This window comes from Zingiber officinale, chromosome 5B (genome assembly GCF_018446385.1).
Source record: "Zingiber officinale cultivar Zhangliang chromosome 5B, Zo_v1.1, whole genome shotgun sequence".
Lineage (NCBI taxonomy): Eukaryota > Viridiplantae > Streptophyta > Magnoliopsida > Zingiberales > Zingiberaceae > Zingiber > Zingiber officinale.
In genome coordinates, this window is record NC_055995.1 from 21,209,104 (window position 1) to 21,234,583 (window position 25,480).

The 25,480-nt window shown below is 35.7% G+C and overlaps 1 protein-coding gene across 1 annotated transcript; it reads right to left on the bottom strand.

The window, feature by feature from the left end:
* Positions 1 to 23,731: 23,731 nt before the first annotated feature.
* Positions 23,732 to 24,870, bottom strand: LOC121987283 (transcription repressor MYB5-like). Its single transcript, XM_042541157.1, has 2 exons — positions 24,395 to 24,870; positions 23,732 to 24,312 (listed from the first exon to the last, which is right to left on the bottom strand). Exons 1-2 carry the CDS (start codon positions 24,736 to 24,738, stop codon positions 23,772 to 23,774), a joined length of 885 nt encoding a protein of 294 aa, XP_042397091.1. The 5' UTR covers positions 24,739 to 24,870; the 3' UTR covers positions 23,732 to 23,771.
* Positions 24,871 to 25,480: the final 610 nt, after the last annotated feature.

Below are 25,480 nucleotides of genomic sequence, written 5' to 3' on the forward strand. Positions count from 1 at the left end.
TGTAGAATAAGAAATTGTAAAATAACATTTGTACGCTTTTAGTTTTCTACTTAGCTCTCTAATTCTGTGATGTCATTGCTGTAAAGAGGCTTCTCCGCCTAAAGGAGAAATTAGTGCGCTTTACTTTCTTGGATTAACAACCTCCCCGGTTGTAACTAAGTAAATTCTCGATCCCTCTATGTTTTAGTTTCTTTATTATACTTATGCAAGTGTTAGATTTATAAAGCTGTAAATCCAAGAAATGTCTTTTTGTTTTATTTTTGTGCAGGGGATATTCACCCTCCCCCCTCTCTAGCCGACCGCCAAGGGTCCTAACAAGTTGTATCAGAGCGGGTTCGCTTTAAGAGGATTAACCACCGATGAAACACACGAGATGGCCAGATTGAGCATCCACCCACCGAAGTTTGAGGGAGAATTCGTGAGCTGGAAAAAGAAAATGGAGGTGTTCTTTAAAACCAATTTTGAATTGCTTTTAATAATGAAATTTGGTTTTTTAGCACCTGAAGGTAAAGAAAAATATCAGTGAACGAAGAAGAAACAGGCTGACTTCATGATAAACGGCAAAGCAGAGTTTCATCTACTGAGCATCCTACCACCATAAGAAGTCAACCTGATCGGAGCCTACAACTCAGCAAAGGAGCTTTGGGAGAAGTTCCTTGAGCTACACGAAGAGACGTCCGAAGCCAAGCTCGCAAGACGAGATTTACTAAGGAACTAGTTGAGTAACATAAAATTCGAAGCAGAAGAAACCGTTGCATATCTTCACTCAAGAATGAAGAAAGTAATCATCAGACTCACGAATCTCAGAGAAAATGTAAGCAACCGAGATTCGCTAAGGTACGTGCTTAATGCATTTCCTAGAACTACCGAGTGGGCATCATTAGTTGATGCTTACTATATATCTAAAGATTTAGAATATGTCACCTTAGAAGAAATATTTTCAACATTTGAAGTCCATGAAACAAGATATGCATATTCAAAGAAGGAGCTAAAACATAATCTTCCCCTAAAGATGAAGATGGATGAATTAGATTCAGAATCCTCTCTCGACGACAAAGAAATGACAATGATGGTAAATCAATTTAAAAAGTTCTTCAAATCTAGAAAATCTAACCATCTGCAGGGTTGAAAGAGAAGAAAAATAAGATGCTACCACTGTAATGAAGAATGACACATTAAAGATAACTTTCCTAAATTGAAGAACAAGGACAAGGGCAAGAATAAGAAGCCCGTCCAAATGAACATGCACAAAAACCTGAAGGCGACGTGGGACGAAATGTCATCCAAATCAGAATTTGAGGTCTTCTCCGGACTTGCGTTAATGACAAGTCATCAAGAAAATGAACACGAAGCAAGCTTAATTAAAATAACACTTGTATAAACAAAATAAAAGATTGAAAAAGAAGTAAACTAAGAGTAGAGGCAAGAAGGGGTTACTTGGTTACAACCGGGGAGGTTGTTAATCCAAGGAAGTTGAAAGCTCAGTAAATAGTCTCTTTTAGACGAAGAAGCCTCTTATAGTGTTGATAGCTCACAAACAAATAGTAGAATAAACTAAAAGTGTTTATAAGTGTTGTTATTAATCATTGGGACTAGAGCTCTATTTATAGTCCTGGTCGGGGCCATGGAAGGGTTCCAGGCACCTAGGAGGGGATAAACTTTTATCACCATCACAATGGAACTGTCACGTCGCATTCTGAATAATTTTCTGCTCCTAGCACCTAGAAGGTTCTGGGGTCTAGGTGCCCTGGACCAGCTCGGGGTGCCCTGGACCAAAAAATCAGCTTTTGTTGATTTTTCGGTCCTAATCTTTCGCTTCATTTCCGCTCACCTTGGTCCAAGTCTTTCGCTCCGGCTCTGCTCGCATTGGTCCGGGTCTTCCTCTCTGACTGCGCTCGCTTGGGTGATCTTAGTCATCTAGAATAGGGCTCACCCGAACCCAACTTCTAGCCTTTTCGAGCAATCTTCCGCTCCGGCTTCTCGTCCCTCGAAAATGTCACGCGCCTCCTTCTCATCCTCCCGCGTACACTTCTGTAGCACCTCATCCCTTAGATGCACTGAGTCCGTCGGCTCTCTTCCGTGTCATCCTTCTCGCTAGTTGCGTCTTTCGCTCGACTTTCTATGCTTATAAGTTCCTGCACACTTAGACGCGAGTTAAATATCAATACGACCTAACAGGACTTGGTTGATCACATCAAAATTATCTTGGGATACTTACAATCTCCCCCTTTTAATGTTAGCAAACCTAAATTAAGTTAGCGTAAACCATAAACAAATAATAGTTATAATTTTTTCAAGTAAAAAAAATTTTACAGGTAAAAAGAATTTGTACTAACTACCCTCCCCATAGACTTAATCTTTACTACTCCCCTTTTTATTCATAGTAAACATGGGGTACTTTAAAATGACTTTCAAAAAACTAACTTTAAAGTCTAAGTGAAAAAATATATAAAAGGTGAAGTTTTAAAAACTTTGATTTAAAAAAAACTCCTTTAATTGTTGGATTTTAGGTAGAATAAAAAGTTTGCATTTTGATAATTAGTTCATAAAAATTTTATAATGGAACAAAATTTCAACAGATTGTTTAAATAAAAATTTCACAAAAAGTTAAATTTTAGGAAAAAATAAAAAGGTTACATTTTGATAATTAGTTCATAAAAAAATTTTAATGCAAAAAAAAATCAACATATTGTTTAGATTAAAGTTTCAAAAAAATAACTTAAACAAATTTTAATGATCAGACCTAAATAAATCTTTCTAACAAAAATTTAAAGCATTAGTTAAATGCTTCACAATAAGTCAATTAAATATTTATTTTAATAATTGACTTCTAGGCTGTAGCGAGACACTAGGCCTTCTTGGTTATTAGAACAATAACTACTTTTTAGACAAAACCTTTTAAAGAAATTAAACATTTAATTTCTTTCTGAAAGCCCTAAGTCCAGAAAAACAGTTAACCTTAATATGATTTTGTAACCTAGTACAGGTTCCTACCTACTGGATTTACTAAAAATTTGGGAGGTACTTAATTTCTGGGGACTTTTCTAATTTAACCCTGGTATTTTCTAATGTACCAATTTAGCCTACCATACTTTGGTTTTTGAAAGTTATTCAATTTCAAACATGCATGATAATTTTTTAAACTTTCGATTTGTATTTTTAATTTATTGTTTTCTAATTTTATCAAACAAATCTAAGAGGCATGCATTGGCTAATTATCCTTTCAAGTCTATATTTTCTTTTTCTAATTTTACTAAATCCTTGGAAAGAATCTTAATAAATTGAAATGACTTTTCAGGAGATAAGGCACCTTCCTAACATACCACATATTCTGATGCTCCCCCTTCATCGTAGCTTTCCTATGATGATCCTCCCCCTTCATCAATGCTCATCTCTAAGCTACTTTTGTCTTTTTTTTGATGGTCTACCATTAGGGCTAATCCGGCGCAAGCTTCGATTTCATATTTGGATGATGTGTCGTCCCACGTTGAATTTAAATTATGCTTGGGTCAAGCTAGCTTCTTGTCTTCTCCTTGTCCTTGTTCTTCAATTTTGGGCAGTTATCTTTGACGTGCACTTCTTCATTGCAGTCGTAGCATCTTACTTCCTTTTTCTTTATGTACCCTGCACTTGATTAAATTTTTTAGTTTTAAATAATTTTTTAAATTTTCTTTCCATGAGTGACGTTTCGTCGTCATCAAGTGATATCTTAGAATCTGGTTCGTCCATTTTTGCTTTAAGGATGTGTTTGGTTCAAGTTATCATGTATAACCTTTGTTATGTGATTACCAGGTAATCACATAACCAATGTTATGGGGAATAAAACATAACCAAATGTTGTTTGGTTCAAACTAGGTAATGCAACAAAAACTTGTTTGTTTGAAGGTTTTAATGAATACCTTAGTTTAATATTTTACTGTATTACCCCTCAGTTACAAAATCAACTATACATAATAATAATAATAATAATAATAATATTATTATTATTATTATTATTATTATTATTTATTTTTAATGTTTTTTTTACTTTTCTTTTTCTTGTATATTTTTTTACTTTTTTATGTGTGTTTTTTTATTTTTTTAATGTTTTTATATTTTTTATATTATTTATATTTATATTTTTTACTTTTTTATATTTTAATTTTTATTTATTTATTTTATTTTTAAATTTTTAAATTTTTAAAATTTTAAAATTTTAAATTTTTATAAATTTTTTATTTTTAAATTTTTTAAAATTTTTATATTTTTAAATTTTTAAAAAAAAATAATTTGTTTAAAATTTTTAAAAATTTAAATTTTTTATTTTAAAAATTTAAATTTTTTTTTAAAAAAATATTTTTAAAAATTTTAAAAGTTTTTAAACAATTTTTTATTTTTTTTTACATTTTTTAATATTTTTTTTACATTTTTTCTCTTTTTTCCATGTTTTTTCTTATCGGAGGGTATTTTTGGTAAAAAAAAATCGTTAACCCCGTAATCAAGAAAAACCTTAGTTTCCTGATATTTTCTAATTCCGGCTGCATAACCCTTTTGCTGACATGTCGGGCATGGAACATTACTCGGGAATCATCGAATGCCTAAACCAAACAAGGTTTTTGTTGATAACCTTGGATGGATAACCAAGGTTATCAAGAATAAACCCGAATCAAACGCACCCTAAAGGTAATGTTTTACTTTGATTCCTTCTTTATACCTGCACATCTTGACTCATGAATTTCAAAGATTGAAAAAAGTTCTTCTAAAGTGCTTACCTCTAAATCCTTAGAGATAAAATGCGCATCTACTAAGGTTGACCATTTCGGAGTTCTAGGAAATGTGTTAAGCGAGTACCTTAGTGAATCTCGGTTGGTTATCTTTTCTCCGAGATTTGTGAGTCCAGTGATGAGCTCCTTGATTCTTGAGTGGAGGTGTGCGACGGTTTTGCCTTCTTCTAATCGGAAGTTGCTAATTTGGTTCCGAAACAGGTCCCGTCTCGCTAGTTTTGCCTCCGAGGTCCCTTCATGTACTTCTAAGAATTTCTCCTAGAGCTCCTTAGCTGATTCATAGGCTCCGATACGGTTGACTTCTTGAGGTGGTAAAACACTAAGCAGATGAAACTCTGCTTTGTCATTTGCCACAAAGTCAGCTTACTCCTTCTTCGTCCATTGATATTCTTCTTTATCTTTCAGGGCTACAAAACCATATTTCATAATTATTAATAATTCAAAATCTGTTTTGAAAAATACCTCCATTTTTTTCTTCCAACTCGGGAATTCCCCCTCGAATTTCGATGGGTAGATGTTCGATCCAGCCATCTCGTGTGCTTCATTCAGCAGTTAGTCTTCCTGAAGCGAACCCACTCTGATACTAATTGTAGGACCCTTGGTAGCCGACTAGAGGGGGTTGCATAGCCCTGTAAAATAAAATGAACCTTCTTCAAACTTTTGCAGCTTAATTAAACTAACACTTGTATAAACAAAATAAAAGACTGAAAAAGAAGTAAACTAAGAGTAGAGGCAGGAAGAGGTTACTTGGTTACAACCGGGGAGGTTGTTAATCCAAGGAAGTTGAAAGCTTAGTGAACAGTCTCCCTCAAGCAGAGAAGCCTCTTACAGCATTGATGGCTCACAAACAAATAGTAGAACAAACTAAAAGCGTTTACAAGTGTTGTTCATAACCATTGGGACTAGGGTTGTATTTATAGCCCTAATCGGGGTGCTTGGAAGGGTTACAGGTGTCTGGGAGGGGATAAACTTTTATCTCCATCACAATGGAACATGCCACATCACGTTCCGAATAATTTTCTGCTCCGGGCACCTAAACCAGGTCCGAGCGCCCCAGACTAGCTCGGGGCGCCCCGGACCGAAAAATCAGCTTTTGTTGATTTTTCAGTCCTTGTCTTCCACTCCATTTCCACTTGCCTTGATTTGGGTCTTTCGCTCTGTCTCTGCTCGCAATGGTTCGGGTGGTTCGGGTCTTCTACTTTGGCTCCACTCGCTTGGGTGATCTCGGCCATCCAGAATAGGGCTTACCCGAACCCAACTTCCGGCCTTCTCAAGTAATCTTCCTCTGCGGCTTCTCGTCCCTCGAAAACGTCGCGCGCCTCCTTCTCGTTCACCCGTGTACTCTTCCACAGCACCTCGTCCCTCAAACGCACCAAGCTTGTCGGCTCTCTTTCGTACCATCTTTCTCGCTAGCTTCGTCTTTGGCTTGACTTTCTATGCTCCTAAGTTCCTGCACACTTAGACACAGGGGTTAAATACCAAAAGGGTCTAACCTGACTTGATTGATCACATCAAAACCACCTTGGGGTACTTACATAGTACACTGTAACATGACTCTCACTGTCCTCAGCAATCTTCAGATGCCTCAGGAACCTTCTTAACTAGACAACCTCTTGCAATAAGCAACATACTCAGCTTCCATTGTTGACAGGGCTACACAAGTCTGCTTCTTACTAATCCATGAGATGGCGCCACCATTCAGTAAGAAGGTATAACCTGATATGGATTTTCTGTCATTAAGGTCTCCTGCCCAATCTGCATTGTGTAGCCACTCAGACTCATATTTGATCCTTGAAAATAGAGACAATAATCCGTTGTCCCTTTGAGATATCTGAATATCTTTTTCATCACTTTCCAGTGTCTCGATCTTGGGTTCGATTGGAAATGACTAACTAAGTCAACAGTATAGCTTGTATCGGGACGAGTACACAATATAGAGTACATTAAACTAACAATAACACTAGTATATGATTTTGCTTCATTTCGATTATCTCTTTAGTTGTTTTGGAATACATACTTTTGCTCAGAACAATACTTCTCACTATAAGTGTATGTTCAATGTTGTAATCTGACATATTGAAGTATTGTAGTATCTTAGTGATATAAGTCTCTTGAGACCACCTAAAAGTCTTTTTGATCGATCTCTAATGGTCTTCACTCCTATGATGTACTCAACTTCTCCCATATCTATTATATCAAATTGTGATGAAAGCCATGATTTGACTTCTATCACACACTTTATGTAACTTCCAGCTATTAGTATATCATCAACATATAATGATTAGATGACAAACTTTCCTTTTTTTCCTTTCTTAGGTAAATATAATGATCTTCATTGATCATTTAGAAACCATAAGATAAAATGACTTCATTAAATCTTATATTCCATTATTTTGACGCTTGTTTTAGCCCATATATAGATTTCTTTAGTTTACATACTCTATTCTCTTAGCCTTCAGCAATATAACCTTCTAGATGTGCCATATAAATTTCCTCAACAAGATTACCATTAAGGAAAGCTATTTTTATATCCATTTGATGTAATTCAATGTCAAATTTTACTACTATAGCTAGGATGGCATGTATTGACACAAACTTCACAATTGGCGAGAATGTCTCTTCAAAATCAATACCCTCCATTTGGGCATATCCTTTTGTAACTAAACGAACTTTGTATCGATTAATTGATCCATCTACTTAATTTTGAGAATTCATTTATTCCCAATAGCTCTTTGGTCCGAAGGAAGATCAGCTAAATCTTAAACTTGATTCTTTCTCATATACTCCATCTCTTTATCAATTGTAATTTTATATTTTTATCTTATTGAGTATCTCAAAGCTTCCTCAACTGTTCAAGTTCCTCATTGTCAACTAGGAGAATCATCAATGCCTCATTCTCAATGTCAAACCTTCTTTGAGAAATAATCTAACAATTACTTCTTCGTAGATTAAACTATTGAGAAACTGACTCATTCAGCGACAAATCACTCCCACTCAGTTGGCTAGATTTAGGCATATCTTGTGATACTTGATTTGTTAATAAAGGAATATTATCCTCCTCCTCTATTGCAAATAGATGAATTGTCTTATCAACTTCACCTCGTGTTAGAAACTTAGTTTCAAGAAAAGTAGCATCTCTTGACTCTATTTCAAAGATAGTTTCATCTTGTCACTCACCAATGAAGATATAACCCATAGAAGTCTTAGAATATCTTATAAAGATACACTTCTTACCTCTGGATCCTAATTTTCTGTATTAATGAGTCTTATCATAAACATAAACAACTAGCCCCCCAAGGTCTCAAATTACTCAAATTCGATTTTCTACCTGTCCAACGTTCATATGGGGTAGATGGAACTGACTTTGAAGGTACTTTATTAAGTATATAGGTCACAACTAATAATGCATCTCCCTAATAGGAGATCGGCAAATTAGCCTACGTCATCATAAACCTAACCATATCTAGAAGAGTTTAATTTCTTCTTTTAACAACTCCATTTTTCTGTGGAATTTCAGATATTGTTAGCTGTCTAATGATCTCTTTCTCATTACACATTGTCTTGAACTGATCAAATATATATTCACCTTCAGAGTCAATGTGTAAGGTTTTAATATTACATTCCAATTGATTCTCAATTTTGTTCAAGTAATGATTGAAATAATCTAATGCTTCAGATTTGTGAGAAATCAAATACACATGATCAAAATATGTGAAGTCATCAATAAATATAATGATATAAGAACTTTCATTTCTAGCCTTCACATTCATTAGACTACAAATATCTTAATGAATTAATTGCAATGGTGATTCATCTCTAATAGTCTTATCAAATAGTTTCCTAGTTGCTTTTCCAGCAAAACAATTCTCACATTTAGACAAGTTAATCTTAGCATGAGTGTCTAATAGACCCTCTTTAGCTAATCTATTCATTCATTCTTGTCCTATATGTTCTAGTCTAGCATGCCAAATTTCATCATTAATATTAGTATGACTAGTAAGAGTAATATTTGAAAAACAACCATCATTTCTATAATTATTATTTGGTTCTACATCAAGAACCATGAAATTATTTGTTAAATAACAATTCCCAATTAACATAGAGTTAATTTGAAGTTCTATGCAATAACTATAAAAGTTTACACAATAACTTAAATCAAGAAGACTAGTAACAAAAACTATATTCTATCAAATCTCAGGAACATATAAGACATCATGTAGAAACAAGGTACGTCCACCACGTAGGTTGAGTTTGCAATTGTCAATGCCTTTAACTTTAATCCTTGTATTATTTTCCACATATATCCATTTATTGCCAGCTAGTACCCGATGGTACTCTACGTATGTAGCTTAATCACGAGCTACATGGTTTGTTGCTCCTGAATCTACAATCCACAAAGGATAAGAATCAGTTAACAACACTAAATTTCCAACATATAATAGTCATGGAAAGAAGACAAAGATGGATCTACCTTTTTCAGCTCAGTACAATCCAGAGCAAAATGACCCTTCTTTCCACAGTTGTAGCAAGTCAGCTTGCTCTTAGATTATTATACATATTTCTTTCCTTTTTTTCTTGATTTGGTTTTTCCCAGAAACAGCACCAGCTTCCTTTCCGTTTCCCTTTCCTTTCTTAAATTATTTTTTCTTATTCTTGGAACTAGAACCTTCAACTACAAAAACTTAGTCGGAAATCCTTATGGATTCAATCCTCTCCGCCTCAAGTTCTACATAGCGTGAGACATTGGTGAAAGTCTTGATACTTTCACTATGTGTTTGGTTCTGTTTCATCATTTCTTAAGAATCAAGAAGGGAAAAGATCACTACTTGAACCTGTTGTTCATCGGTCAACTCATGGTCAGCAGTTTTAAGCTCTCAAATCATATTACCCATTTCCATCAAATGTTGGACCATGGTAACATTTGAGCATTTTTTATAAATTCAAACTTAATTGTTAGCTGACAAACCTTACTAAGACTTACTCCACTGTACTTCTCTCTAAGGGCTGCCTAAATAGCATGAGCTGATGGTAATGGCTTATACTCAAATACTAGGTCATCCACCATTGAATTAATCAATATTACCTTAGTAGTGGAGTCCTTTTTTTCCGTACCTTATAGGCATCAAGATCTCATTTGTGCTACGATGTAGAACCATTAGTCAGTTCTTCCATGAACTGATTTATAACCTCTAGAACTTCTTGTTCCTTAAGAACATATTATATCTTGAGATGTCAAATTTTGTAATTAACTCCATATAATTTCTTTCCCTTATTGAGTTCAACTATGTGTAGGATTGAAAAGAATTTAGATATCTCCACAATGACATGATATTATCTACTTTGGGTCTAAGCCCTCATGATTTTGCTCTTGAACTCTCCCCAAAAGGCCTCATGCCAATGGAGACATCTTTTTCTTATAAACCTATGATCTATCCCATGTGTTTTTAATGTGGGATTATGTTTGTAACCTTGCAACCCCAACAATACCCCCTCGAACAAAGGACCACAGGGTCCCCCTCAAGCATCGGGTCACTTTTGACCTGCTTAGGGCCTCCCCTCGAGCATCGAGTCACTTTTGACCTACTCAGGGCTTCCTCTACTTTGTTCAAGGTTTCACCCACATGGTTTAATCTTTGATCATGGCTCTGGCTCGTGCTTCTTCTTGTGGTTAGTCCTGTGAAGAGCGACCTCACTCTGATATCAATTGTAAGATCGAAAAGAATTTAGATATCTCCATAATGGTATTATATTGTCCACTTTGGGTTTAAGCCCTCATGGTTTTGCTCTTGGACTCTCCCCAAAAGACCTCATGACAATGGAGATATCTTTTTCTTATAAATCCATGATCTTTTCCATGTGTTTTCAATGTGGGATTATGTTTGTGACCTTGCAACCCAACACTATGATGTTCTTAGTTGCCATAATATATAATAAATAAACATATTTTTTATTATTTTAGTATAATTCATATGTATGTAATTAATTATTGACTCAATGTAAATTAGAATTGGTTTACCAAATCAAGTGATAACTATATTTTCACTCATCATTTGTATGTTCCAAATCTAATCAATATTGATCAGTTATATTATACACATTCCATCAAATAAACCAATCATTAAATGAACTAATTATTTTTTAAGACTGTTAATACATAACATTCTTTTTCCAAGTTCCTTAACACATAATATAACTTTTTCATTAAAAATAACAATATTTGAACATAACAACAATTTCTATTACATTATTCTCAGAAAAACTAAATGATCTAAAAAAAAGTTCATACATAACGACAATAACAGAACACTAATACCATAAATAAGCTAGTACCACTCCCACTATAATATATACTAGTGTCATGGGCAATACTATCACGTTCATCTTGGACTCAATGATGGCAGGATCAGCCTCAGTATCATCCATCAAATCCATATTCAAATCTATTTCTGGATCTTCCACACACTTCCAAATCCTCCTCAGATTCGTCGAGATCCTTTCTAGATCCTCTTCGTATTTTGCTAGATCCATTTCTTAGAGATCTGGATCCTTTTTAGATTCTACAGGATCCATTTTTTTTAGGATTTGGATCCTCTTCAGATTCTTTAGGATCTCATGCCAAATGAAGTAAATCCCTACACATATATGAATATGAGATGCACCCTTCAGAGCGATTCATTAGTTGGTGTGCTATTTCACGAAGATGTCCCGTCAGTGACTGAATCAGAGCCCATCTTCTGTGTTCGTCCAAGATTGAAAAATTTTCTCGTTAGAGTTTCCAGAATATCCGATCGAGTAGACCAATAAGCCATCTGACTCCATGATCCGTGTCATAATCAAGATCCTTGATCTTATCCCAAAGCTCATGTTATCATTCATAGTGACTAGTCATCATGTATATTGTTCGTGGTATCTGGAATTGAAAATATCAATGTCAGTATAAAACCAACAAACCAGTAACAAAATCGGTCAAATTAACTCTCACATATGTATGGAGCAATATACAGAATCCGTAAGTAATTAAGAAAAATAAACTTTCTTACATTTAGGGTGTTTCAGTTGATTGACTTATTGGATCTATTGACCATCTTTTGTGGTTAGTCCTTTTTCCAATAAGAATTAATCTATTTGATCAGGAATATCTTATCTATGTTTGTTCTAATCTATATTTAACTCATTTCATCAAATCTTGACCTATTAGAACGAATCTAGTCTGATTTGATTAGCCCAAACTAAATTGATTTGGTCAAACTAACCAATAGTTTAAAACAGATCGGTGTCTAAAAGGATCAAATTGGTCTGTTTAAATCAACTAATAATTTGAACTAGACCTAGATTTGATTAGACTAAGCTGCTCTGGTTAAATTTTTAATTAATTGAACCATAAATTAATTAAACAAGTATTTATTAATTAACAAAATATTATAGTAATAAATTTCTATATGCATATAATTAATTAATAAATATATTTAATTAAATCTAATCAAACGTGTTCATGGGGTATGTTTGATTTAATCAACGTAGAAAAGATTGAATAAATCTAAATCTAAAACATAACCTAGTAGAAAATATTTTCCTCTTTTTCCTCAATTAGTGTTTTGATGGAGGAACAATAACAGTAAATATCGTTACCTTGATTTTAATCAATTAAACTCTCTTTTAATCGATCAATTTAACTGATTCAACATCTTCTGTTGCGATGAACACAACTGGAGCGACTATCAATTGTCATCCCCTGGAAGCAGTTGTCGGCATTCCCCGGTGAAGGACACCAGTCGGCGATGGTCCGACGTTGTCGTCGGACCATGCGACATGTAGAAAATGCAAAGAGCTATTGGCTGACCTCTTGGAATGTTGTCACCAGCCCTGGAATGTCATCGTCGGTGTGCCCCCGTGATGCGATTCTGCTTCGATGTAGTCGCAAATGATGGCAATTGATTTGGCATCCAATAGAGGTTTAATTCATGCTTTTATCATATATGCTAATCTAGCTCTAATACCATTGTAGGATCTATTTAGCATGAAATTCAAGATCAAATGTAAACACTTACTTCGAATCAATGTCGGCGATAGATCTTTGGCTTCATGCTTATCATCGAAAGAGTAATCACAGACAAATCGAAGAACTCTTCAGATTTCACGAACCAAATCCGAATCTCACTAGATCCTTTTTTTATTGCTACGATCACCTCCACCTCTGCTCCCTTTTTTATTGCTCTTGGACGCGTAGATATATAGGAAGATTGCATCAGTTACAAACTGATGCTTTAATGACCTTTCATTGCAATAAATGGAGGGAGATGAACCAATCATCTCCTCAACGTCTAACGTTGCAAAATCTACAATGTTTTGAATCGTCCAACACAAAGAATTGCAAATCGCAAGGTCTCCGAACTGAAGAGGCTTCTTGAACTCTCTAAAAACAAGTATGAAATGCAATTATTGTTTTGATTTGAAATGAAATGAATGAAATGAGACTGTGAGAGATCTTATTTATACCAAATGAAGGGGTAGAAGAACCTCTTGGTTTAATTAGATCTCAAGTTGAATGATCTAGATCACATCCCTTCCCAAGAGACACAATGTCTCTTCATTTGGATGTCTTTCTTTTGAGATCAATGGTTGAGATTGATCCATCCAAAGGGAAATTTATCCCTTCTCATTTGGATGAATTTGGTTTGTTCATCTTAATCTGACGGTCCAAATTAAGTCATGTCACCAATCTATGTGATTTCTCATTCACACACTAATTGTTTTAAAATCAATTTTCTAACAATAGTTTTGTATCTGATACAATGTAAATTTTTTTAAGATTAAAATTATTTGGAGCATTCGAAAAAGAATTAAATGATTTTTTAGCCTAAAATCAGGTCGTTGCAAGTTCCACCCCAAAACTAGTTGTAGATCTCTAAATGAGTTTCAATTTGATATATTATGCATTATGTTATTCAAGCCAAATCAAAATTTATAACCTCTCAATGTTTAGGGTTTAACATTAATGTCGTAGCTGCTATAACGTGAATGTTAAACCCTAAACTTTAAAAGGTCATAATTTTTATCTCGAGTTGAACCATGCAAAGCATAATATATTAAATCAAAACTTGTTCAAAAATCTATAACTGGTTATGGGGTAGAACTCATAAAGGTCCGATTTCAAGTTCAAATTGTTTAAAATCTTTTTGAAGGCTTTGAATAATTTTAGTCTTAAAAAAAATACATGTTATAGTAATTATGATTTTGTAATTGTTATAAGTGTGTAGTAACTATAATTTTATAGTTGTTACATCACGCCTAATTTAGACGAGAGATATAGATAAGATAATAATGAGAATAATAGTAGAGGATAGTTATATTATTTTTACTGAAGTTAGGGTACTTTTTGATTAAAAAAAATCAACAAGAGCGCCTCTTTGCCGATTTTGTAAAAGAGAATATGCTTTTGACTTTTGTTCAATTTAAAATACTATTTGTATACATAATTATAAGTTACTATCAAATTATATTATATGTGTTATTTAGTTATTAGTGCTACTAAATTATATAATAAGAGTTAGCAAGTTGTATGATGTTGCTAGTAAATTATATTGTATATATACCAGCTAGGTCTTATTAAATTATAATTTAGGTGCCATAACTATAGATACTACCAAATTATAATATCATATTATAAGTACTATAAATTTTATTATAGATGCTAATAAATTTTATTATACGTATTTTAAAATTATATTGTAGGTGCTATCAGATTTAATCTTACGTGCTACACATGCTACTGAATTAAAAAAGAATAGTACTTTAACATTTTTACATAAATCCACTTTAGAACTAGTGCACGAACACATCTTCAAGCAATCATGCTAAAAGAGGACCTTAATTCATGCTAGTTCTATACACTTTTTGAGAAGAAAATCCTTTCTCTATATTAGATTTCTAATCTTCTATTATTATTGTGTGTACGGTTAGGGTTTGTACCAAATGTGCTAGACGGGATGAATAATTCATTAATCTATAAATATAAATTTGAGCTCTCTAACAGCCACAAGGACAAATAATCTCATTGCTGTGCGAGTGTCTGTGTTTGTGTAGAGACACGTTGAAAATAAAGAATAAATAAACACAAAAGGAAATCGTTATTAGCACAATGATTCATGTCGTTCAAACCTCAAGTTGAGGTTCTTCTCCACTTGCAATATACCCTTGGTTGCAAATTCAATGTCCCCTAGGAACCGGGTGGTGCGGTGTTAACCATGAGGTGTTATTAAATTAGGTCATGAGTTCGAAATTTAACACATTTGAATATATCTTCTTTCATATTTTGGTTACTATATTAATAGTTAGTAGTCACCTGTTATTTATCTCTTCCATGTTGACATAGAGACGGGTTAGCGGGGATATTGGAGGCGAGCGAATCACCTTTTACCACATTGATTGCACATTCAAGTGCCCCGGGGCATAGTATTAGAGCCTAGAGATCTCCTAGTCCACAAAAAAGTAGACTAGGGATGGACCACTTACAATTACGGTCGGATCATAGTCGCAATCCGGTCGCTATTCGTTGCAATCCCTCCATGAGTTCACCGTCTCCTCCAGGTTATAGTTTGGGTCAAGGCGAGGGCCGGAGGCCGCCCCTTGCTCGGCGCTAGGCTGTTTGGTCACTTGCGCACTATGAGCGGCCTCCAACCACCCGCCCCAACCCAAACTATAGCCTAGGGGGACGGTGAACTTAGGGAGGGATCACAACCAATTCCGGCCAGATCACAGCTAGGATCCGGCCGTAATTGCAAGTGGTCCATCCTCTGGTCTACTTTTTTTGTAGACCAGAGGATATACCCCCATAGTGTAGTGATAAATCAGGAATCTAAAGTTTGAGACTCGGCTGGGATGTATTATTGAGAATTTTTCTCCTTAATGGGTAGTGAACCTGAGAATGTTGGCTGTCAAGATGAGTCTCTATGTACACTTCCCCGATTTACCTTGGTGTTTAGTGGAAAACATCCGTAGGACTAGGTCAGTCGTCCCAGATTCGACGTTACCTAACCTGGTTAATCAAATTTTTTATTGTTGCAAATTCAAGTAATACTTCCACCCTGTGTAACTCACCCTCACATATACTTATTTTCTCCGTCGCCATAGTCACCATAATTTATCTCTTCCGTGTTAATTCTAGAACAAACTGATGGGATGCTAAGACAAGCGCTTCCCTTTGTTTTTACCACTTGCACTACAAAAAATCAGTCATTTAGGGATGAATTTAGCATCGAATTTCAAACAAAAAAAAAATTGTTGCAAAATGCTTTTGTAACAAAATTTGCGACGAAAAAATATTCATTGCAAATCAATCGTCCCTAAATTTAGCGACGAAAAACTAAAATTTTGCAACGAATTTTCTATTCGTTGCAAAATTTGCAATGAATTTTCTATTCGTTGCAAAATTTATCGTTGATTTTGCGATAAAAAAAATTTGTTGCAAACTTCTCTTCAACTGAAAATCTATTTTATGCAACGAAATTCTAAATTCATTGCAATCTGCAACGAAATCAAAATTTATCGCAATCTACAAAGAAAACTAAATTGATCACAATTGGCAACGAATTTTAATATTCGTTGCAAATTACAACGAATTCAGAATTTCCTTGCAAATCTAAGAAAAATTCTAAATTCATTGAGGATCTGCAATGAATTCAGATTCGCTGTAGATCCGCTACAAAAACTGAATTCGTTACAAATCTACAACGAATCAGATTCATTGTAGATTTGCAATGAATCAGATTCGTTGCAGATTTGCAACGAATCGGATTCGTTGCAGATTTGCAACGAATCTGGATTCGTTGCAGATTGCGACAAATATTAATTTTTGTTGCAAAATTTTGAAAAAAATAGTACATTACGATAAATTTGCAACAAATCATTTTTCATCGCAAAATTCGTTGCAAAAGTAATAAAAATTATCAATAATTTTTCCTTTTTGGTATTTACCATATATATTGAATGCAACAAAACTAAATTATCACACAAATAATCAAAAATCAATACAAACACAACAACATAACCGAAAATATTCATCATCACAAATATATCCAAACATGTTCCATATCTCTAAATACAACTAACAAATAATATGTTTCATCAACCAAGTTTCAATACAACATATGACTAACAACTAACCAAGTTTTAGAATAGTCAATAATACAACAACAAAAATAAATACAACCAAGTTAGAACAAACATAATATCTAACAATCTCATATAAGCAATGTCTCAAAACCAAGGAAAGATAAAATCGCAGATAATCTGGTACTTAAGATATCATTCTCATTCCAATCTTCTTCTGCTACCTGCATCAGAAAATAAACAAATAAAAAGTATCATTTTTAACAAAATAAAAATCCTATAAACTAACACAAAAATAAATATGTAAAGACTTACTTATTTTTACATGGATTTCCAAACATAGTCTCACCAACCCTGTTTGAAACAAAATAGCAATACTAATTAAAAATATAAAAATGAAGGTTTTTAAATCTCAATAAAATAAAAAATACTAAGTTCAAATATTCATGCAATATCATCGTCGTCGTCCTCGGCGGCATCATCACCAGTACCAGGAGGAATATAACTTGGACCAAAGCTAAATTGTTGAAATTGTCGCATAAGAAATTCTTGTTGTCGGCACATTGCTATTATATATGATCCCTTTGTGAGTTTTGTTGTTGTATTTCTTGAATTTGCTAATCCCTTTCATGTATTATGTCTTTTAAATTACTAACTTCTTAAGTTAAGTCATGGATTTGTGCCACTACTGCTGGTGGGGTAGAAGAAGAAAAAGATCTACGAGGAACATGATGGGTTCTGCTCATAGAACCCATACCTAATATCCTTCCTCCTTTGACGGGTCCCCCAGATGCTTCCAGCCATAACTCCAAATTATTAGTAACAGACGGCTCAGAAAGGGCATTCTCATCGCCATCACCTAAACTTCTAAGTGATAGTGATAGTTGATCATATCTCTCCTATGAAAAATTAAAAATTTAATTATAGCATGTACAAAATTAAGAACAGTAGTCGGACAGCTGCCTACTGTTCTCTTTTTGGGGAACGTGTCCTCACCTGCTCCTTTCAAGAAAAATTACCTTGTGCTAGGCCGGTCCTCCGGACAATCTAGACTTTTGTTCTACGTCCGAAACTTCAGGACTTCAAGTCGAACGTCAAATCCATAACTCGTCCAGTCTTCCACCTGGTATCCGCAACCTCTAGGATTTTCACCTAGAGTCCTCGACTCTAGGATTTCGCCCAAAGTTCTCGACCCGCCAAGATTTTGCAGAGTCCCCTGCATCAGGACTTTGTTGCCTAACCGTAGCTAGGACTTTCCACCTATCTAACAGTAGTTAGGACTTTCCTTTGCATAAGATCACTTAGAACTTTCCTGCACACTTAGTCATACTTGTTATATCACAAGACAACTTAACTCTGAACCCCTTTATCATTATCAAAACACAGGTTCGATCGTTTGGTGCTTCTTGTACCAACAAATATTTCATCTAATTTTATAATAGAAAAATCTCTAGAAACTTTGTATGTATCTACCATTGATGCCCACAAAAAATTTTGGGGAGAAATGATTTTAAAGAATACCTGTTTATGTCCTAATTTTCCATTTGATGACTTATCGAGTGGAGTCCATTCAATATGTCTTTTATCTGCATATGTGGTTGGCTTGCAGTCTCACTTCCTATATTTTATAATTAAATAATTTATTTAATAAAAGATCTATTTTCATTGCCTTTGAAGTGTTAGCTCTCTCGTGAAGTTCGACCAACTTGTCCCACAATTCTTTAGCATTTTCAAATGGTTCAACTCGATTGAGTTGCTCCTTGGTTAGTCCACATTGCAGCCTATTCATAACTTTGAAATTGATTTGTGCTCTTTTCTTGATGTCCAAAGTCCACGTCTCTAGATCCAAATGTTCTCCAAAATTATCAACTGGTAATGTATACCCCTTCTTGATGTTGAACCATATGTCGATTTATGTTTTTAAGTAGCACTCCATTCATCTTTTCCCATAACTGAAGTCATCGTCATTGAAGAGGGGTGGGTGAACGGTGTTGAATCCTTCTTGTTGAGACATTGTCTTGCAAAGAAGTTAACTTAAAAATTCCAAGATTTTTTAAGGTCTTGGGTAAGTGATGCAAAAGAAATAAAATAAAAAGAAAATTTTACAAAAAAAAAAGATTTTGAAAAAGGCTCTAAGGTGGTAAAACTGATTTAGAGTGTTTTGGCTCTAATATCAATTATAAGTCTGGATAGTGCAATAAATGGGTAAATATCATGCTTCTAAAAATTTTCTTTCTTTTCAAAACCTTCTAAAATTCGAGAGATAGTGGAAAAACAAATATGAGAACTTAGACAGTTAGTTGGTTCACAATCTAACTACTATTATTCTAAGATCTATGATCCCTTGAACCATTTTTGAATAGGCAATCGCTATAGTTTCTCCTTCCAAAAAACATTCAGAGGAGGAGTCGTTACAAAGATAGAGGATAGTAACAACTTTACTATACATCTAATGAAATCAAATACAAGTACAAAGTTACTGACAACAAGAAGATGCAGAACTTCAGCGTTGGTTGTCGAAGAGATTCGACATGTCAACAAAACTTGCTTACATGAATAGTAAAATGGATGAAGGCTTTGCATATGGAGAGTTGAGAATTGATGTTGAGTCTCAGGCCTCAAGCCTCTTTTACAGTACTTGTTTAGCCAACTGATAAACACGTTAAGGCGACTGAACCCAATCAAATCTCATAGTGTTTGTGCTTGATTTCTGAGTTTTTCAATCAATTGAACTTTCAAATTGGTTGATTGAACTCGATCTTTCCTTGCTTGCACTTGTCCGATCAGATCAGTCCCGCGTAATCTGCTTGATCGGTCGATTGATCCTTGTGATTAATCGACTAAACTTCAGAACTTCTTTTACTGTTTGATCCGATCAGATCCAATTTGTGCTTTCCATATGTGTTCGGTCCACTAATCCTCTTGATCAATCAACTGAACCCTTATTTCCTTCTGATCTCGGATTGACTTTGATTTGTGCTTATCTTCTTTGATCGGTTGACCAAACCACCTTGTTTGGTCTATCAAACCCTTCAGTGAAGAGATACTTTATATTTTGTAAAATAAAGTTAACACAATATATATAATTTTAATCCTACAAAACAATGTTAGAAATAAATAATTATGCATGACTTATTTAGATAGTTAGAACTATCTGATCTCGACTTAGAAACCTCCATTAGTATATTCAGTCGGATCAACACTTATAGTCTGTCCCAAATGGGGTGCGTCCTCATTGCCTTTCAAGACTAAAAGGTCTCTCGAGGACTTATCTTACTTACCCGATAAACTTTCAATTCAACTAACCTATTTGGACTTCTCCTTTTACTTAGTTTCTAATCGACCCACCAGGACTTTCCTTATTTGATGTTTGGTCCAATTGACCCATCAAGTGTTCTGCCAGATCAATTTATCTGATCTTCTGTATAGTGTCTAGTCCTTCTAATCTACTAAGACTCCCCTACCTAGTGTTCGGTTCTCCTGACCTACTAGGACTTTGATGCCTAATGTTCGGTCTTCCTAACCCAATAGGAGTTTATGTTGATTCAATCAACCTTAGGTCAAGGTTTGCCAGGTTGACTAAGCTCGGGTTGACTCGAGTTTGAGTTTCAATGTTTGATCAATATATTAGTAAGATGTGAAGTAGATCAAAGTTGATCAGATACTTGATGGTAAAAAAGTCAAGTAGGTCAAAGTTGACCGGATACTTGATGATGTCAAAAGTACAATAGGGAGTTGGTACGTGAAGTCAAGTATATTAAGGTTGACCGGATACTTGACTAGAAGTAGGAAGTATAACATGGAAGTTGGTAAGAAGAAAGTCCAAGTGGGTCAATGTCAGCTAGACACTTGGTGATCGGAATTCCAACAGAAAGTTGGAAAGAGAAAAGTCTAAGTGGATTAAGGTTGACCGGACAATTGGTAATCAGAAGTCCAACGAGAAGTTGTCAAGAGGAAAGTCCAAGTAAATCAAGGTTGATCGGACACTTGGTGATCAGAAATCTAATGGGAAGTTGGCAAAAGGAAAATCTAAGTGAATCAAGGTTGATCGAAAATTTGGTGATCGAAAGTCCAACGAGGAGTTAGCAAGAGGGAAGCCCAAGTGGATCATGGAGAACCCAACACTTCATGAGATAAAAATTCCAAGTGGATCATGGAGGATTGAACACTTGACATGAGACAGAAAGTTTAAAAGGATCACGGGTGACCAGACACTTAGCAACGGGGTGTGAAGTTCCAGCAAGCCAAGATTGATCGAATGCTAGGCAATGAAAAAGTTTCGATAGAGCAAACTTCTGAACGTCATAACTTTTTGACTTGGATATCAGAACAAGCCAATGTCATTACGAAACAGAGCACGTTCAGATATCTATTTTTGTTAAACTTAAGTATTAGTTATTTGATGGCTTTATAAACCGAACAAAAGCAAGTCAATTTGGTTGTTCGACTCATCTGATAGAATAGGTTGATTTATGAGTTGCATCAATCGACTGATGATGATCAGAGCCAAATAGAAGCAAGTCAATTTGGTTATTAGACTCAACTGATGATATTAATCGACTGATGAGTTTTATCAATTGACTAGTGATGTTTAAATAGGTCGAGAAATAGTCATTCAGTAGGTTTCAATGGTTGGATTCGACATATTAATCGACTGATGGGCAAGATCAGTCGACTGATAGGCGAAAATCAACCCCAACTTGAATGCTATAAAGAAGGTTCTTAAAGAGATTTTAGATGATAGTTTTGGGGGGTTTTAGAGGATAATGTTATTGCATTTCTGTACCAACAAGAGGCATTTCTAAGCTATAAGAGATCAAGCAAGCAAGGTTTTGATTGTAAAATTATTTTTTATTGTATTTGTCTTTGCTTTCTTATTTCTTGGTGTGTTCTTGAAAGAACGAGTTTATAAGAGCCTTCTCCGCCTCCAAAAAGTTTCCAAAAGGAGAGAGTTCTTAGTAGAAGAGATGGCTAAGAGTGGACCCTTGGATTAGTTACCTCAAAGAGATGGATACCAAGTAAACCAAGGTATTGTGCATGTGGAGTCAAGATTGTAGCAAGGTTTCCACTGCACATTCAACGACAAACATAAACATCAAAAAAAAAAAACGATCAAAACTATTCATCCTCTTCTATCTCACACAAGTCCTAATAGTTTCTATGTTAAGTATCCTGCAAGTACACCTAGCTCCAATATCAAATACATAATGTTTAACTTTAAACCCTTTGTCAGACATCAAAATACAAGTTTGATTATCTATGTTGCCTACACCAACAAGATCGACCTTGACTATAGATTACAATTAGGAACTCATTATTCCTTAGTTGTGTTCGTACAATCATACCCTAAATGATTCTATTTGACCAACATATATTGATGTATTTGAAAAAGGATTTTAAGTTGGTTTTTGTAGGTGTTATTAATGTGTGTGGAGTTTGCAAGGATTTGGTAACATGCACATGACTCTCTTAAAACTTGTGATTCAACAAGCTCAAATTGTGATACTAACTTGTCGTTGCTAAGATGATTCAACTCCAGGTGTAAGATGTTTGCTGGATTTTGAGAAGAATGGTAAATTGTACCTGAAGGATCGCAAGATGAGGAAATTAGAGTTGGTTTGACAACTTTGATGGGAGTCGCAAGAGGTGGACTTAGTTGATATATAGTGAAGGATGACATGTAGGACAAACCGCGAGCTTAGTGCATTCGTGGGCCGAGGATCTAACAGAAAGAGAATTCTTGGACAATGTAAAGTTGTGATAACTAGAGGATATTGAGCTACGAGAGATTGTGTGACTTATAATCTTCAGATTCACAATTTTAGATTAAATAGTCTTGATCGAGAGCCTTCAATAGAGTAACATGAGTTTGTATTCTATGTATGAGCTTGACCTCATAGGATTGCAAGGGCTTAAGAGGCATAAGTCAAGCAAAATTGAAGATTGAATTAGTCAATATTTTCTCGAGCACTGGGATTTTTTTCCCCTCCAAAATATCATATTTTTTTATCAACCAATATTTTTTTTGTTGAGCATGAATTTATATCGCGCTAAATATTTTTAAAAAAATCAAAGATATCTTTTGATATTTTTTTTTTTGGAACAATAGGAGTTTTAGATGATCATAAACATTCCATGAGCATTCAATTGAGGGGATTATATTAATTAGATTGAGTTTCAAGAGTGAGTTCCTCAATGACCCGATCTTCTTCTTCTTTTTTAGAGTTTTCCTCAATAAAAGTTCTTAACCTTTAGGGTCTTACTATTTGGTTGAAACATGAAAGTGATCCTTCTTGTCATAAATAAATATTCAATTTTATGATTTTTTTTCCATTTCTCTTTTATATTTCGTATCCAAGTAATTAGAGAAATTATTGGCACCATTAATGGAGTCTCATGCTATGTGTTTGTTATGGCTTTTCATGTAGCATTAGTCCTATGTATCGGCCGTTAAGGAATCAGTTTAAGTTGTCCGCCTTACACTAATATGTCCTCAACATAGACTTAAATATGCGGGCCAATAAAGAGAGATCAATTAGGGCTTTGTAAAACTATATTGAAACTTAGCCGTGTGTTATTTTCCTGATATATAATAGTTGAAACTGTGATATAGAAGTCGTCCAGCATCAAGAATGAATACATTTTCACAAGATAATTAGATTTGTTCATGTGAGCTTACTCCATTGTGATATTTCCTTTGAAAATAAGGTCACAAAACATGCATGTAATTGGAGTAATGCATGCATGCATGGGTACGTATGGCATGCAGATTAATTCAAAATACAGAAGAAATTTTTTTTTTTCAAACATTATTACACCAAGCAATCATGTACCAGATACTAGTTTTTCTCAAGCATTTAGCATAAATATATATATTTGAACACACACGTCTTAAATTGCTCAGTTTCCTGCATCATGATCACCTGGAAATTGTTCGTGTGCATCGTCCTGCAGGTCCTTCTCCCAGACGAAGCCAACTCGATCGTCTGAATTATCATCATTGATGTCATTTTCGCTGTTGTTGATCAGCGAATCAAGGAAGGAGGAGAAGATGTTGTCCTCGTCGAAGCTGAAGTCATACAATTCTGGTTCAAGATGGTCTCCAGCTTCCGGCACGTTGTTGGCATCCATAAACTGATCGCCACTCTCCTTCCAGCATCCGCCGTCGTCATGGGCGGAGAAGCCTGTGCGGATATCGCCGGAGGATCCTGCTGCGTGATAAGGACTAGGGTTAGGGTTAGGGAGAGGCGCCTGTCGTGGAAAGATCACATGGACAGCTGGGGCGGCGGCGGCGGCGGCGGAGGTGGTGGGCAGTGGCAAGGGTTTGTGCGTGCGCGGATCGATGCCTTGTCTGATGAGCTTCTTGCTGAGATGCGTGTTCCAGTAGTTCTTGATCTCGTTGTCCGTGCGCCCCGGAATCCTCCCGGCGATCAACGACCACCTGTTTCCATAACTTCTTCTTCCTTGTCAGTGGATTGATGATTAGGATTAATGGAAGAGATAAAGAAGGGAATGATCGGTACCGGTTTCCGAGTAGGCGGTGGAGGCGGAGGATGAGGTCCTCCTCGTCGGGGGAGATGGGGCCGCGCTTGATGGAGGGGCGGAGGTAGTTCATCCACCGGAGGCGGCAGCTCTTTCCGCAGCGACGGAGGCCGGCGCGGCTGGGTAGGGTGCGCCACCGGCCCTCCCCCTCCCGCCGCACGAAACTCGCCAAGACCTCGTCCTCCTCCGGCGTCCAGGGGCCCCGCTTCACCCCGACCTTGCTGCAGCACATCTTCGGCCCGTTGCCGCTGGATCCTCCTCCTCCTCCTCGTCCCCGCCGCGACCTCCTCCCCTCCGCCTCCGTCGTCGCCTCTCCGCTCCTCATCCTGATCTCGCTCTCTGTACCTTCGAAGCCAAGGTAACTCTCTCGCTAACGTATGTCAAGCCCCTCACTGGTGGTGGGAGCCATGGTTTCTCGTAATTGTCAGTGGGATCGGCAGTGTTAACCCAGACACGAATTGAAGGGCAGTGTCTCCTCGCAGCTAGCCACGTTTCGGACGAAGGCCATTAGCTGTATTAGGGATTTAAGAATGAGTGACAACGTAGAATCTTATATTATTTTTCTCTGCTGTAAGTCTGTAACCACGATGCATGATGTGTCTTTTAGGTCATCGATCGGAATTCATGGAGATTGGGTGCTTTAATTTGCCTGTTCGTTAATTATCAGGTGACTCTGAAAGGGAAAAGGAGTGTCCTTCTATCAGCTTCCATTCATTCTATTTAATTTGGCTCAGTTATTCTCAACTATCTATCACCCTCAACCCTCCTCTTCATCGTTCAATAGCTACTCAGTCAGTTCAAGGTAGTTGTAAAAGTACTCAACAATGATTGCCTTGATTAGCTCATCAAAAATGGATTTGTAAGGAAAGTGCAGAGTCATCTGTGGATTCCTTTTTGAATAAATGATGAGGTTATGGTCTAGGTTATTGAATATCAACAGATTATGATTGATCAAGGGGTTTTAGCCAAAGTATCCTTGATATAGGCCTCAAATGTCCACTAAAAAAACAATGATTTATCGATGAAATTTTACGACAATATTATTTTCATCGCCAATCTATAACAAA

What these genes read in the sequence shown, in the direction of transcription:
- LOC121987283 (XM_042541157.1), bottom strand. Translation starts at nt 24,738, where the DNA reads ATGAGGAGCGGAGAGGCGACGACGGAGGCGGAGGGGAGGAGGTCGCGG. An exon ending in CACCGCCTACTCGGAAACCG is followed by an intron (nt 24,313 to 24,394) that starts GTACCGATCATT and finishes TTATGGAAACAG; the next exon opens with GTGGTCGTTGATCGCCGGGA.